Here is an 18,063-nt window from a genome sequence, read left to right as displayed (position 1 = left end):
TAAAAGAAAATAGAAAAAATTTATATGTCGCTTTATAAAATGCTTTGAATAATTAGTCAAAAGCACATATAAGGTGACCTAAAAAATTTAATAAAATAATAACTTTGTCCCAGAAGAGGGGCAGAAGTTTTAGGGTATAAGGCTTGATCCAGTAAAATTAATGTATAAATGTCAAAATATAATTATTCGACTTATTTTTGGTTCATATTTTTGAGGTTAGGCTAAACAGCTTCTGAACTAATGGTTTGTTTTAAGTATTTGATGGCATTGTTAGTTTTCGTAGATCTTTCCTTTCCTTTTCTTGTTTTTTTTATTTTTTTCTTACTTTTTAGGCCATTTAGCAGAAGCTATACAACAGGTTGTTTAGTAATACAAGTCGAATCAGGACAGACACTTAAAACTATTAATCTAAGAGATTATTTAGCATTAATATTCAATTATATCATCTAATATTGTAATTGAACGCATCCATGAGTTCGTTTTTTTGAAAAAAATGATGAAAGTGTTTCTTTTATTTTTGACTAACTTAGAACGTGAAGATGCTCCTTTTTGGACGAAAGCGTTCGTTTTGACGTTCGTTCAATTTTAAGATTATTTTTAAGGATGTACCGATACCACTTTTTGGAGGCCGATCCGATATTCCCGATATTGAAATTGATATCGCCGATTACCGATCCAATATCATATCTAATTTTGTATTCTGTAAAGACAATGGTTTTAATTTTTAATATACTTTTTATTAGTATAACATCTACAATTTAACTATACCATAACTTATGTCATTTAAATATATTATAATGATCAGTTAGAGTTTAAATTCAATTTAATTGCAATTCTAAAAGTATTTAAAATATTTTTATTGTTAAATCACTTTTATATAATATGTAATAACATTAATCTATATACATAATAAGTAATAAACAAATATATTATGAAATTTGAAATAAATATTTAAAAATTTAACATTATATCGAAGATTTCTTTTTAGAAATACCAAAATTTCCAATTTATAAGAGGTCAGCCTGCGGCAATGGTAACTGTCAATATCACCAGCTTCACTAAAAACAGATTCTGAGCAAACTTTTATAAATAGAATGCTCAAAAAAATAACAATATTGCAGAATGTTTATTAATTATTTATTATAAAAAAAATACACACAAAAATGGATTTCGATTTTATTTATAATAATAAATGATTTTAGATATAACTTTTTTTTTAAATTTAAAACATTTTATTTTTGTTAAAGACGCCATTTTATATCGGATCGGAAAATTTTATAATTTTGACCGACAATCGATATTTTAAAATGGGTGAAATATCGGCCTGATCCGATCTGATAAAAAATATCGGTACATTATTTTTATCGTAATTTTTAAAAGGATCAGAACTATCCAAGATCATCACGGGATCTAAAGAGACCCCTTTAAGAATTCAAATTTTTAAAAGATAAGGAATTATAAGGAATCATCAGTTATTTTTAACCATGATAAAGAGGAATCTTATTTTAAAAAGCGTTTTACGCGCGTCTCCTTTTCTTTATTTTTAATTTTATTATTTATAGTTAAAATTTTTGACTTTAGAGAGTAGATATATCCCAATATAGATATCAATCGATAGCTAATCAAAAGATCTATCCAATGGAGGTCAACCTCCCCCACTTAATGGCGAATCTCGGCCTTGATGGGTCAGAAATATTTTTATTAACACAAAATATCAATATGGTATCAAATATAGGCTAATTAATATTTTATTTGAAATAATAGAATTCACTTTTGATGGTGGACTTGATCTGGGAGGCGTGGGGGGAGTATGGTAGTAAGTTGGAGGGGTGGGAGGTAAAAAAATTTGATAGAGGTATCAAAAAAAAGGTAATGAAAATATTTTTTGATTCTATACTTTAAATGGATAGATCTAGGTTTTTATATTGGGGTTTATTCTATGGTAAAACTAATTGGGGCATTATAAAAAAAATTTTAAAAAAATTGAAATTTAAATAATAACTATAAAAATATATTAATTTTCACTCACCTTTCTCTCTCCTATTATAATGATTTTTTTATCTTTTCTTATATTGGTTATAAGAAAAGGTCATATTTTATTTTCAAGAAAATTCATTTTAATTCTCGACTTCCCACATCTTAAAGTTCATAATTCATTACTATAAAAAAATTTTATCTATGTAGCTAGATCAACGTGCTTAGATTAGATTTTCTATCCAATCCGAATTTTTTATTAAGATGAGTGTCTTGCTACTAAAGAAAGTCAAATTCGTTTTAACGAAATATAAATATCCGAAATCTTAATATTACCAGGGGAGATTAGGAACAAGTATACAAAAGATTGCTTTTAATCAAATTAATTTAATATTGTGTAGGCCAACCCCAACCATAAAAACATTAAATTATGATCCATTTATAATATTATGTAAAACCCAATTTTTTGGTTACATAATTAATCTTGGACTGTCCATATTATTTTATTATGATTTATGAAATGACTAATATAAAGAATAAATATAAATATTTTACAAATAATGACCATAAAGGAGTATACATTTATTTACATTTATCATTATAGTAAAAAGATATTTTAATTGATGCTGTTAAGTATTTATATATACCCAGTCATATTATAATCTACCCTGACTTTTTATCAACATATTGTCCTTAGAGTTCTTTTTTCATATATATTATTGTATTTCCAGTTTTTTACACCAATCATTTTGTGTGCAAAATATTTTTTATTTTGTGTTTTCTTTTGGTTTCCAGTTTTTCCACTTTTTATAATCTCTTAAGTTATTTATTTTTATAAATTACAGTGTAGTGACCATAGATAGTTCTGAATTCAGAGGTGCAATTATAATGTCGAGATTTCTAGGGGTTAGTTTAGAGTTGTTAAGGAGCGGCGCTCATATTTTCAAAAACACCTGGAGCGCTACTTTTTAAAAATGAGGAGCGGGAGCTAGCTCCTTTTAAGGATGGAGTGGAGGAGCGCCACTCCACCGCTCCTATAAATTTAAGTTATAAATTAAATTATTATTTAAAAATTTATAATATTTGTTTGAAATTTTATTTTATTTAAATTTATTCATTATTAAATGTTGAGCCGAGTTTTATATTGGTTTTTCTTCTAATCATTTAAATATTAAACATCAAGTTTTTCATTTATATTGAAAATTTTGTGAAAAACCTTGTAAGTCATATTAATATTCATTTCATAGATATATAATAAAATATAGTTTTCGATATTATGGATTGATTTCATAGAAGAAGAAATAGAATTTCCATTTCCATCATACAAAAAATATTTTAAACTTCTAAAAGATGTTGATCCAAATTTAAGTGCAAAATGCCTTTTATGTTTAAGTAAATGTATTTCATTTTCAAAAGTGAGCAGCTCCAATCTAAAAGTAATAATTACGAAATAATAACTATATTTTTTTTTATTTTGGAATAATTTTTTTTAAAATGGTTATATTATTTTTAGGCTTCTCAATAGTTGAGCAGTTGCTAGATATGATGCGTTTTTAAATATTTATTTTAATTTTCTCATTACTTGCTCAACCTCATTTTTATACCTGAATTAAAAAATATTATTATAAAATACAATACCCCGCTTTCCTCTAGTCTTCCTATGGAGCCCTTATTTAGTATTTGCAAAACAGGTCTTAGGGGAGAGGCGTAGATGTTTGTTAGATTCTAATTTTAGAAAATAGACCATTTAATATACTTTTTGATAAAAAAATATGATTTTGTTTTGTGTACTTCTAAAAAAATGAAAATCAAAGGAGCAGTTATGGAGTAGCACTCCATTACTTGGAGCGGGAGATAGCTCATTTTAAAAATGTAGTAGCGGGAGCAGGAGCTATCTCCTTTTGAGAAGGTAGAAGCGGGAGCTAGCTGCTTTTAAAAAGGAGCGTTAACAACTCTGGGTTAGTTATATCCTCAATTATATAGGATAAAACTAACACAACTTAAAATTGTAAAATGAATATTTTTTTCTTTTGAGCCATTTTATTTTTTTTCCTTAAAGGGACACAATTTTATGTTCAAGTCACATTAAAAAATATAATGATGCTACTCTAAGAGAGAGGTTGCTTAGAAAACATATAGCCTCATTTATTATAATCATAACCTGCAGGTCCGGTCCGCCTCTTAGCCTGGGTACATAGGCCAGGCCGTATTTTAGTTTTTTAAAATACCTGGGGCAAGCCGGTGTAGCGTGTGAAAGTGATTGCCGTGAGATTTCGAATTCTCACACCATCAAAATCTCACGGCTCATACCGTGTGAAAGTGATTTCATGAGATTTTGATTTTTATCGTCAAATACATTGGAGGTCATTTAAATATTCAGAATCTCACGGCTATTCAATATTTCAAAATCTCATGTATTTTTTTAAAATCTCACATTACGAATTCAATATGGATTAGATTTTTTCAAATTTAAAACGTCAGATTTTAATGTAGCTGTCAAATTGAAAATATTTCTATATAATACATTTTAATTTGAAAAGAAAGGAATATTTCCTGTAATGAAGTAAGTTTTTAACTAACAATATATATTATATTTTATAAATATTTTTAGTGATAATTTTTCCAAAATAAATGAATTTTTAAAATTTTTAAAAAATAATTATATTATATAAATTATTTATTGTATATCAAGGTGTATATGAATTAATAACAACAAATAATGTTATTTTGAAAACAAAATACAATCTACGCAATCTAAAAGAATTCGCGAAAAAATAAAGATTCAGATGAAAATGGTAATGATTTTTTCAAAATCACATTTTTTTATAAAGTAAAAAAATTTTTAGATACAAAGGTTAATATTTAATATCATTATAATTATTTTAAATGTTTTTATTGTAATGTATTACCTTTAGATATTGGTTACCTAAATGTTCAGCTTGAAGATGTAAATTTGCCACTTCATACAGATTTTATCGATCCAAAGTCTCCCATAAGTAATGTTATTTTTGATATATATTAAAATTATTTTTTGAATGATATGATAATTTTTTAAGTAGCACATCTGGGTGAAGATATATGTAATACATTACCTATTGACAGTGGTTCCCAGAATGTTGGCTTTGAAGATGAAAATTTCCCACTTGATACAGATTTTATCGATCCAAAGTCTCCCATAGGTAATGTTATTTTTGATATATATTCAAATTATTTTTTGAATGATATGATAATTTTTTAAAAATATTTTTATAAGCAGCACATCTGTGTGAAGATATATGTAATACATTTTTTTTTGACAGTGGTTCCCAGAATGTTGGCTTTAAAGATGAAAATTTTCCACTTGATACAGATTTTATAGATCCAAAGTCTCTCATAGGTAATGTTATTTCTGATATGTATTTGATTTATTTTTTAATTAATTATGTATACAGAATTGGATGATGATATTATGATAATAAATCAGGGTTGTGCATTTGACCGGTCAAATACAATTCGGTCAATTGACCGATATTAGACCGGTTAAATATGGTCAAATTCAAATAAATGTTTTTTACACCAATATTAACTTTATTTTGAATTTATATAATATTATAATAAATCTATGTATAATAATAAATATCATAATATTTTTTAATTCATTCTATAGTCAATGTTTCACCCTCCGTGGCAGAGTCTTGTTCCGATTCATATTCAATATCATTATTTTCTTTAATATTTTTAATCAATCTTAAATTATGATACACTCTTACTAATTTTCCTGCTGTAGAAGCCTTTAATCTATTTCTGTTTTTCGTGTGAATATTGCCCTAAACCGACCAATTTTTTTCAGAAGAAGAAGTCGAACTAGGAAATGTTAGTAAAATATTAGCGACTTCTCTTAATGTGCAAGGTGGGCAAAATGCATTCCACCAACTTGAGGCCGAAATTTGATTGTTTCTTATGGAAGTTACAACTTTCCACATATTATGGCTATTAAATATACCGCTTTTGCTTCTGAAATTTACTATATTACTCAAAATATTTTGATTATGACCACCTTGTAAAATACCCAATTCTTGTATTATATTACATGCTTCATCAAATTCAGTATTAGTAAGATGCTCCCCTTGATATTGGGGGTCCAATAAATAAGCAGCATTGTGAGCACATGTATTTAGATCAGTTTTTCTCTTTTCAAACATAACCTTTATTTTTTTTTCTTGAGATGGAGAAAATATAGAATCATGGCATGATTGTATTATGTGTTTTTCCAAATTAAGCATCTCGTTTTTTACTTGGGCCAAAGTACATTTATCCCCTTTCACTTTCAACAATGAGGTAGCTAAAGGCGTCCAAAATTCTTCGTTTAATATATTATTGGTAATTTCTATGGGACAAATATCACAAACAGCTTCTTCAACAACTGATGCTTTTAGAGCTTTCTTGCATATTTGAATTTGTTCCATACATTTTATTGACGATGCCCATCTTGTTTGGCTAATTGTACTTAATGTAGATGGTATGCCATGAAGATTCTTATTACGGGAAAATACTGCAGCTGGTATGTGTTTATTCTTGAAAAATTTAACAATTTTTTTAATTATTGAAATATGGTCACTGAAGGCGTTCAATCGTTCAAAATCGTGAAAGAATAACTGCAATGTATGCGCTGCACAACCATAACATTGTATATGATTATAAATAGATTCAGATTTTAGAATTCTCCAGGCTGCTTTCATGTTAACGGCATTATCAGTAACTAAAGAATATACTTTTACCGGATTCAATTCATGAATTACATTTTTAAATTCCTGGGCAATATAATCTGCCGTATGGCGATTTTCCTCAGTATTTAGAAATTTGTAGAACACTGGAACAGGCGTCATCACCATAAATTAATAATACTCTCGTTTCTAATGTTGCTCCAGCCATCTGATACAATTGATAAGTAAGGAGCTTTATCTATTATATCTGCAACTCTCACCTCCATATCACCTGACGCTTTGTCTAGAAGATATCCAGCCAGCTGCCTTCTCCCGGGTAATGTGTAAATAGGACGTATTTTTTTTAAAAATTCTTGGATGTAGGGATTTTCAGTGATGTGGAAAGGTAAATTGCTCGCATATACAGCCTTTGCAAACAATTGATCCAGCTCATTTTTTTCTTTGGGATTAATTCTATCTATGAAACCGGTTATACAAGATTGAGATTTATATTTAATCGCCTTGCTTGTAGATTGATTAGAAATAATGGAATCAAATTCTCCTGAGTCACAAGACAAAATATTGTTCATTTGATAATCATTCTCACTAATTTCACCCAATTCTTCATTAGAGTTAGACTTAGAAGTATTACAAATTACATTTGTGATATTTTTTGTAGAGGTTGATATTTTGGAATTTGAATAAAATTTTTCCTTAATTATAACAGGGCACATAGTACAGCTGCTTAATAAATGTTTGACCATTCTATCAACGTGGGTGATATAGGACATCTTGCAAAACTTGCACACCGCTTTAACTGATTTACCATCGCGTACTTCTTGAAAATGTTTCCAAACATGATGCTTTGGTTTGACCATAATCCCTAATATATTAAAATTTAACAAAAAATGATTTTGATTATTGTAAAGTTAATCAATCTTAACTATTTTATAATTATCGACCAATTATTCCAATAATTTCTTAATATTATAAATATAATATAACATGCTTTTAATGCATACTAGTTAATTATATCAAAATATTTATTCGTCATTAATATTTTAGAGTATTTGACCGTATTTGACCGGTCAATTGACCGACATGCCAAAATAAATAAATTAGAAAATATCCCTAGATATTTTTTTCCTACAACAAAAGCATGGAAAAAATATCATGCCAAAATATATGCTCTAAAGCCTCCCAAACATTGTCGGGATGTAGACTAGGGTAAACAACTTGGTGAACCAACTATCTTGGGGCAAATTGAAGGTGATGGGAATTGTTTTTATAGGTAGAACATATTAATATAAAATTTCATTTTATTCTACTTTATAAAAATTCATTTTATTCTACTTTATAAAATTTAAGGCGATTAGTGTGGATATCACAGGGGCTCAAAATTCCCAAATTATTCTCAGGCAATGGTTGGCACAATTTATGCTAACATTTGAGATGGAAAAAGTAATTCAGAATTACATTTATGACACAAATAAAAAAATGGATATAAAAACGTATATCGTAAATAATGTTATGGCAGGACGGATTTGGGCTTCTGACACAGAAGTCAGGGCTATGGCCACAATGCTTAATACTCCTATTTTTACATATTTAAAATATAATAATAACTTTGTATGGGCCCGATATGACCCATTTTATATTCGCGATAATATTAAAAAATTTTATAATAATTTTATTTATATAAAAAATGGAGGAAACCATTTTGAAAATGTTTTTGATTGCAATCATTTATCTTAGCTCTAATCATATTTTAATACATCTTTATTAGTGTTAAATAATTTTTATTATAAAAATATAAATACTTCATTATTATAATTTATATTCCTCATAATATATATTTTTGCAATAATTTATCATCCATCTAGTCATTATTCAATATTTCCTTATTAGGATCAAATAATTTTTATTATAAAAATATATATATTTCATTCATATTATAATTTATATTCAGCTGATATAGTTTTTTTATGAACGTTGTAGTTTATAAATAAAATTCTATATATACATTAAAATGTGCATTATATGATAAATAGTTATATCAATAAAGTTCTTCGTCTATTTGCTTATTAGTTTATGTGACCTAATTCAAATCTAAGTATAAAATAATATAGAGATGGATTTTTTAAAAAAATATTATATTAGGTAAACAAAATAAGCATTATGATTAAGTCATTTAAGTTAAGAATTTATCTTATCATTTCTTAGCATTATTTAAAAGGGGTAGGTAATGATTTTTAGAGGGTAGGGTAGAAAAGTGAGGTATCATAAATTAATATTGATATAGGAAATCTGAGGAAAGGTCAAATCTGGATAGTTATGAGATTGTAGTCTTTGGTTTTGGACCTATTTAAACTTAAATTTGTTTTATATTATATAAATTTCATATTGTGTAAATTAGAATATTAGTAAGGATATTTTTACTTCCTTTACAAATAATAAATTAAATAATATTCATATATTGCCAAGGCAACCCACATAGCCTAAAATAATCTGAACCATATCACCCCCACTCTTTGGTATGAAATACAGACTAAAAATATAAAATACAGACTAGATCATAGGTTTATAAGATATGCCGAATTTTGTGAAAAATAAAAAGAACAAAAGAATCAGATATTCAATTTAAAAAAAAGGTATGTACGGGGCTTCGAACCAAGATTTTGTAGGTAGGTAGTATAACATATAACCAATAAGACTACTCTACATAATTATAATATTCAAGTTTATTTGTATATAATTATAAATAATTGACTATTCAATTATATGCAATTTAATTTATATATATTAAAAATAGAAATTATATAAATCCTTTACTTTATTGCTTAATGGTGTTTATTTATTTGATATATCCCAGTATTCGACTTATTAATCTAAAAATACAAATGAACTCTTGAAATGAAACAAATATATCTTGCAAAGCAATCAAAGATTATAATTAGACAGTTAGGGGTATATAATTATTGTCACTATATTATATTAGTAATTTTATATACTTGTCATGAAAATTTTTACTTTTAATTTATCGCTTCAAAAACATTGGGGGCCATTTAAATCAAAATCTCACAACCCATCCGTGGGATTTTTATGGTGTGAGATTTCGAAATCTCACAGATCATTCACACGTTACATCGGGTCTAAAAAAATTTTTTTAAATATCCAGGCCAGGTTGTATATTTTAAAACAAAATATCTTAAATCGCCATTATTACCTATAAAAATTAAAAATAAATATAATATATTTTTATAAAAAGTTCACGACTCATAACTCCAGTCGCGACTTGAGTTTACGACTCAAGTTCATAACTCGAGTCGTAAAAATGAGTCGATTTTTTGACTAAAAACTCAACCTGAGTCGTAGTTAAGCCAACTCGGCTGAGTCGTTTAACAACACTAATCTTTTCATTATGCAAAATATTAAAATGTAAAAACCTTGTTATGATTTTTTTGTGTTTTCCTCTCGATCAAAAGCCACTTGAAACTGGTCCAAGCCAGATTTAAGGATGGCCAATGAAACCCTTTTATAATAGTACTTTATTGTGAAAATAGTTATTTCTTTTATGGCAAGAACAATAGTTGTTGTCAACCCACTTTTGGTATATATATATATAGGCGATAATTATGTAATCGTGACCATTAATTTTTTATGTAAACTATGACGAAAAATTTGTTTTACTTACTATCAATAAATCATTTAAGACTAGATTTTACTTACCCCATATACAATCGACCCAATTAGGTAAATGTTAAATCCGAACTAATCCTGCAGTGCGGGGAATGCCGTTTCATGTATATTTTTAGTCAACTAAAGTTTTAAATCCGCACTGATCCTGCAGTGCTGCGTATGTCGTTCCTTATTTATCAAATTAATTAGGACTTAAATCCGCCCTAATCAAGCGGTGCGGCAAAAGCCGTTCAACAATTTAATTAATTGTGAACTTAAATCCGCTTTAATCCAGCGGTGCGGCGATTGCCGTTCGATATTTTTCAACTTAGGTGGTAAATCCGCACTAATCCTGTGATGTGGAGCAATCCGTTCCATATATTTTTTTGAGTTAACTAAATTAAATCCGCACTGAACTTGCGGTGCAGCGGTCACGGTTATGTAAACGACCCATTGAGTTACTGCGGTCGACTTATAATGAAATACCGATGGTGTTTACCCTCTTTTTTTATTTGGTAGTGTTTAATACAATGACCAAAATGCCCGTTATATCTGGTCCTCCAGTCACCCTCTCTAAAAATTCCGGACCAACGAACTGAGTCGATCCGTCCCTCTCCCCGTCGGTTGAACTGCCTACAGTCACTGCTCCGATTATTTCAGAACTGAATATATTTGATCTTAGATACGGAAGTGGTAAAAAAATTTTTTAATTTTAAACGAACTGGAATAGAGTTCCAGGTCCCTGAGTTAAAATATTTCCCTAAAATTCAAATTTATCAAGTTTTAAGAGTTATAAATAAAAAAAATAGACTTATTATGTATCCGATTTAACATTTCTAATGATATATTCAATCAAAATATATAGTATTTAAAAATGGTATTTATTTAATATACATGATTAATTTCTAAAAATTGAACATACATATCAATATTTTTTTAACATTATTTATAATAAGATAGGTAAAGGGGGGGGGGAATATACCGATATCAATAACATTGGATTGGTCCAATGTTTTCTAAATATTAGATAATGGTAGGATTACACTTCTACTTATATATAATACTTTAACCCTTAATAAAAGATTAATGAAATATGAAGCGGAAGTAATAAACAACTCGGTGTATTAATGTGATTTTTTTTAAAAAGTAATATTAATTACTGTATCTTTCTTAGGTTGATTATTATTATCATCAGAAAGAGTAGGTATTGGAGAATCTTTAGGTCTGAGAAAAAAATCCAACTTTTGGCTTGTGTGATCTGTCCTATTTAGGTATTTATTACTGTGATTATTGACGCTCGTGGGCATATTAATGGACTCTTCGCTAATAAGTGTGCTCTGTAAATATAATTCAAAAACAAAAAAATAATTTGATAAGAGAGGTGGTCACTTTATAAGATTTTGTTCACACTCCCATTCTGTCATATCTCTTATAGTATTTCAATACAATTATCTGAGATTATAAAAAATCTTTAACTGAATTGGAGATAGATTTGAAGCCGTAATCCTTTAATAATGAGTCATTTTTATTTGGCATCGAATCGTCAGGTGATTTGAGTTTCAAAGCTGAACAACTTTTCAAGATCTTTGAGGACTCTATTTTTAAGTCTTCAGGGAAAAATTGTTTTTCGACAATTTTTTTGATCACAGATATTATTTTGTCTTGGTGTAAAAAGCACACTTGACTTTTAGTAGGGTGTAGGTTAACATCTATATTTTGAGGGTCAATCTAGAATAAAATAATGATAAAATTTTTGTCAAGAATAGTAAATATTTCCAAATTAAATTTTAAAAATTAATTTGTTCAGTAAAAAAAATCAAAGACCCAAACTGTTATCTGTGGTTTGGCTCAGGGGCTAAAAAATTATAAAGATTTAGATTTTAAAACTTTCCATGAAATTTTTAAAAATTTATTATTATTCAGTTTGGAAGCCTGGACCAAAAAGAGTACTAGTTTCTGTTCTAAAATTTTAAAAATTTAGCATTATATTCAGTTTATAAGCCTGGACCAAAAAGAGTACTAGTATCGGTTATAAATCTTTTTCTTAGTGGTAAATGTTTTTAAAATATGAAAAGTGAGTTCTAGTTCTTAAATTTTGTTCCTAGGGTTCCAGGTTCTAATTCCAGTTACAAACCATATGAAAAAAATCAAGACAATAAAATTGATTGCACTATTGTTAAAATCGGTTCCAAAGGCAGCGCCTGGAAATTTCAAGCAGGGTTTTGGTTTTTTCTAAATTTTAAAGGGTTTTAGGTTCTCGTTCCACATAATAGGATGAATGAAAAATGAATGTGTTTGGTTATAAAAAGAAAATAATTGACTCCCTTGGAAAAATTATAATTAATATATAAAACAAAATGGTTTCAAATCGTGATTATATTATAATAAAAGAGATTTTATTGCTTGCTTTTAAGATATAGAAAAAAGTTTAAGGTTCAGAAAATTAAAACATAACTAAATTAAATAGCGCCAAAAGATTGGAATTATAAAAATGTTTTGATTTATTTGCTTGGAAATAAAAAAAATTATATAATAGTGAGTTCTATATTAATATTCGAATTATCATCTTAAAACAATAATTTCTTTCTTTTTCTAAAACGAGAATATGAATAGCTAGACATCCCCTCAGTAACCGCTTTAGTTTGGACAAAAAAAACAATATCCTGAATAATAATCTTATGAATTTCAATGTATTGCATTAACTTCTATTTTTTTTTAAATTATAAAATAAATTACCTTGAGATCAATGTAGGCAAAGTAATTAAGCGCCCTTTCCTGCTTATCACAATCAACGTCGGTTAAATTGTACTTCGAATATTTGTCTCCCACGCATTCTTGATAAACACTGTCTAATGCTTTCTTTAACTCGACACAATTTACGCACCTGTTATTGATGAACAACAAAAATTTGGAAGATGTTGTGGGAAGATTGTAATCAAGAGCAGTAACACTAGCGTTATTTTTAAGGTTTATCAATTTGTTGATGTTCTGTTTGTTGAATTTATTGACGGCTGGATTGGTTAGATAAGCTACCAACTCAAAACGATAGCCAGTGGGGTCGGAATGGGTGATCTAAAAGAAAAAGACAATTATAAATTGGAATTAAAATATAGAATTTGTGATAAGGTGATAATACCAAAAATTACTCTTAACCCTTGGGTTTTAAATTTTTATTATATTCCAAATGTGCTTTCAGTAGCCTCCAATTTTATACTAAACTTAATTTCTGTAAAAATTCACACATTTTTGGATATTATGGTCCTATTGCTATTTAATTTTTAATCTTCTTTACACAAAAAATTTTAGAATTTTTATTCTAATATAATCATTCATCAAAAACTTATTTTGATAATTAATTTTAAATATTTAGTACACCTATATTTCCAGTTTTGATATGAACATGATGCCAATTTTTTATTATTTTGCTAACAGGTTTTATCTTTCTATATATTTTATACTGTCTTGCTAAACATTGAAGCACTAAATATTAAGATAAATTTTCTGAATCAATGCTTTCAAGTTAATTTTTATGAGTAGAGTTAGCCAAAATTTTAATTCTTGTTAACTTTTTCCTTTTTAAATGGTTACTATACTTATCAAAAGTTTCAAAATATTGCTTCCAATAGTTCGGCCAATTTCATGGATCCGATGCTAGTTTATAGATGTTAAAACGCAACAAAAATAAAAATAATTAATTAGAATTTGCTATTGGCAAGGCTCAGTAGAATGGTAAGCTAAAATATACTGCAACGCAACTTGTCTATGGTTAAATCTATTTTAATATGTTAAAGAAGTATATATCTTTTAAATTTTTTTTATCTTTTTTAAAATTTGCTCTGATTATCTATTAAAACATCACGATCAATCTCAAGTTAACAAATAAATATAAAAAGATGGGTTCCTATATTAAAAAGGATATAAAACAATTTAGCCTGTAATAACGATTTCAGACTTTAGTTATAAATTAACTTTAGTTGTTTCCTTTTTAAATATATCAATAATTTAATAAATAGTATATAATACGTAATTTTAAAGGTTTATACAGTAAAATCTTGACCTGAATCAGGTCCTGGGCCACTATATGACCGTAGAGGTTGCGGATCGCATCAATAGGTGTTAAACTTGGGTAGGTACGGATATTGGCTATTTGAGAATTTTGTTTCTTGAGTGAAAAAGCTAAGCCATAATTGTGGACAGCATATCTTTCGTGAGTGTTAAATAATAAGAATTAATCAGTTTTCTTTAAAATTATAATCTTTAAAAAAATTACTTATAGAGGCCTGTAAATTAGTGATCTGCATCGGGCCTAATTTTTCAAGCCCGGCCCAGCCCGAAATTTTTTTAAAAAGTTTTGCAGGCCCGGCCCGAACCCGAAATTTTTTTTAAAAAATTTATCGACCCGGAGCGGCTCGAATTTATTTAAATATAGAAATTCATTTTTATAATTACTTAAAATAAAAGACATATGTTATATGTCGTTTAATTTCAATAAATAAAATCAAATATTTTTATTTTAAATATAAAATTTAATATAAAATTGATAAATTTAGATATATTTAAAAAAAATTCCAAGGTCCGACCCGACCTGGCCCAAATTTTTCTTAAAAATATTAGGCCCGGCCCGAACCCGATTATTTTAAATAGAATTAGGCCGGCTTAACTTTGCAGATCTCTACTGTAAATGCAAAACTACCCCGAAGAAATAATTTCTTGCAAAACTGACATCTAAGTCAATTTGGAAACTGATAATTTTCATTATCACCAATATTTCGTATATATTAAAGCCCTGCAATAAGCCTATTTTTCAGGTCCGTCCTAATCCGAGAAAAAATTTAAAAATTCTTGCCCAATCAACCCAATGCCAGTATTTTTTTTCAAGAATCCGAGTCCAAATTTTTTTTTATAAAATTTTTTTTATTCATCTGAGGAAAAAGTACGATATTTCAATGAAAGTAGAAAATTATAAGCGTTGAAGGACAATAAAAAAAAATTTGATATTATTCTTAAAAATAATATTCTAAAAAACATTAGGAAATCAAGATCATTTAAAATATTGTCGAGGTCCGAGTTTGGACCAAAATAAATTTTAAAATAAAATCCGAATCACACCAAGTCCCAGAGAATATCTGACCTGTTCATATCGGACTCAATCGATCAGTACAGAGCTTTAAAAATATATACCAGAGACCCGGAGGTCTAAATATTATGGCAAGCTCGGATTTAATTACTATCAAACATCCCATAATTTTTTGGCCTTCCAGATTTTTAATTTTGATCGTTTACGGCCTGACCTGACCTGTAAGTTCAAAAATATTTTGATTGCTGGGGAAATTGAAATATGAGCAGTAAATGAATAATAAAGCCATATATCTTTTTTCAACAATTTGGAACTGATTAATTAATTGATGTATACTTTTTAAATAAACTTAGCTAAATCCGGATTTTTTCTTTTATACATGATTCCGAATTTTCAAGATCATGCCATTTTTTGGACCTTTTCGAACAGAGTTCGGAGCTTGCAGGTTTCTGCTATATATGAATGGAGGTAAAGACAATTTTTTTAAAAAACTCATTGTTGTAAATGTTAGATTTAATTTGCATAAAGAATTCTTTTGGATTTTGTTGTACTTTATATTTAATTTGCATAAAAAATTCTTTTGGATTTATTATTATAACGCGTGATAAAAATATTATATTTGAATAGTTATGAATATAGTTATAAGAAGATTGAAAAGAGTATAAAAAGGCCAATTTTTACCATACAAAATGATCTTTTATAATTATTAACTTTTTTGTATTTTATTTTTTTAATTTTATTTTTTATTAATCTTTTTTATTATTTTTACTTTTATAATTTTGTTAATTTGATAATGTTATAATTTTGAATAAAGAGATAAATTGATTTCATGATTTCGTGATTCCTAATTATTATTAATTTCTTTTTATATATATATTTGTTTTCTTTTTTTATTTTAGGTCTCAAAAGCCTTACTTTAAACATTCCTAATTATTATTAATTTCTTTTTATATTTAGGTTTTGATTCACAATGACAAATCTCCTCATTGTGACAATGGTGTTAAAGAGAGGAGGCGACAGGACCATTACAACTTTCAGTCTAATGCCAACCAAACTCCATACAAAAGAAAGAAATTCAAAACGGAAAAGGGGTAAGAAAAATATGAATTTGACAAGATGATATTTAAAATGTAGGTTGAAAAAGAGAAATTATTTTGATAAGATTAGGTTTATGTAGGAATATAAAATCTAAAATTAAAGACAAAGGTATTCATAGTAGATAAGATATAATTGTGTTTAGTTATTTAAAGGTGATAATTAGGAATTTTATATTTAGAAGTTACTGGTAAACTAAAAACCATTACTAGAAATAACTATGACAAAGAAAAAGAAATTGCGAAAGTTAATATTAAACTAATAGTTTGCTAAGATATAATAATTTAAAAATTCGGTGAATAAGAGTAGAATATAAATTTATTGTTAGGAAATAGTTGATAAAATTCTTATTGAAGATTTACGTTTAACTTTTATTTTAAGGGCTGTGAGAGATAAAACAGCCTCAAGGATTAATGTGAATGTAGTATATTAGGTTGTAGATTAACCAAAAATCTTCATAAAGAGAAACGGCTTTCGTCATTAGATATGCCGCAATCGAGCTCAATTAGAGATCGGATTTTTATTTTTTTGAATCATAAATAAGATTTGAGATCAATTATGGAACATTATTCTAATAATAACAGAAAGAAAAACATGCTTAAGAAATATACATATCAGTTTTCAAGAACGGTTGTGCGAAAAATTATAATGATTAGAGTTCGTAAGTTCTTCAAAGACGTGGGGTGAAAACCATAGTGATTAGAGTTAAAGGGTTGTTCATAAACGTTAGTATGAAAACTTTTATATTAGATGTCATTGATTTCTCAACAAGGTATGTATGAAAAGAGATTTATATATTTCAGCAGTTTTTTTTTAAAGACTTGAGTGTCAAAGAGTACATGAGGAAATAAATACACAATGATAATTTTTTTAAAAGATAGATTTTGATATATATTTTAGAATAGGATTTTTAGATATAAATTTAGTATAGACATGGCTGAAAAGAAGATGAGGATCAATAGCTAAAGGATGAGTACAAGTAAATTTTTCAATGAAAATATGGGTCTAGGCTTCATTAAGGGGAGAGGGGTGATAGAATTTGATATATTTTTATAATTTATTATATATATTTTTGTTACGTATTATAAATGTAAGATTTAGTATAATTTACGCCATTTATTAAAGGCAGAATTAGATTAGAGGAGATAAATGTAGACATTAGGATGAAGTTGGTATATTTATATATTTTATTAGTATAATTGTATTAGGTAGTTTATATTTGAGAATAAATATAAAAAGTGATAAAATATTTCAGAAGTTATTTAAATAGATTATTTTAGGTAGAAGTAGATTAGATGTGATTACCCGATATCTCAGCAAGGGCAAACTGTCGTAGAAGACCCGGAAGTCTAAAAGATAGATACGATTACAAGAATTAGAGGCAACAACCAATCGATTACAAGAGAATGATAGGAAACAAGCTACGATAAATTGTAAAAAAGATTAAGACAGACTAGCAAAAAACAAGAGAGGAAAAGAAACTGGATGTCATCGATAATCGTTCATCAATCGTGGATAGTGGAAAACAGGCGTGTATCAAGTTCGCAGTGGCCTACA

General features: G+C 27.5%; 1 protein-coding gene across 1 annotated transcript in view; it reads right to left on the bottom strand.

Moving 5' to 3' along the window:
* LOC135928121 (DNA mismatch repair protein Mlh1-like) overlaps window positions 1-18,063 on the bottom strand; it is a 63,233-nt gene that overhangs the window by 20,273 nt on the left and 24,897 nt on the right. The window contains exons 4-7 of the mRNA XM_065464481.1: window positions 14,392-14,536; window positions 13,071-13,406; window positions 11,811-12,062; window positions 11,495-11,671 (exon numbers count right to left, since the gene is read on the bottom strand). Coding sequence (XP_065320553.1) covers window positions 11,495-11,671; window positions 11,811-12,062; window positions 13,071-13,406; window positions 14,392-14,536 — 910 coding nt within the window. The remainder of the gene's footprint in view (window positions 1-11,494; window positions 11,672-11,810; window positions 12,063-13,070; window positions 13,407-14,391; window positions 14,537-18,063) is intronic.

This window comes from Gordionus sp. m RMFG-2023, chromosome 1 (genome assembly GCF_954871325.1).
Source record: "Gordionus sp. m RMFG-2023 chromosome 1, tfGorSpeb1-WG-v2, whole genome shotgun sequence".
Lineage (NCBI taxonomy): Eukaryota > Metazoa > Nematomorpha > Gordioida > Chordodea > Parachordodidae > Gordionus > Gordionus sp. m RMFG-2023.
The sequence above is the reverse complement of the archived record's forward strand: the minus strand, read 5'-3'. Positions and strand labels throughout refer to the sequence as shown.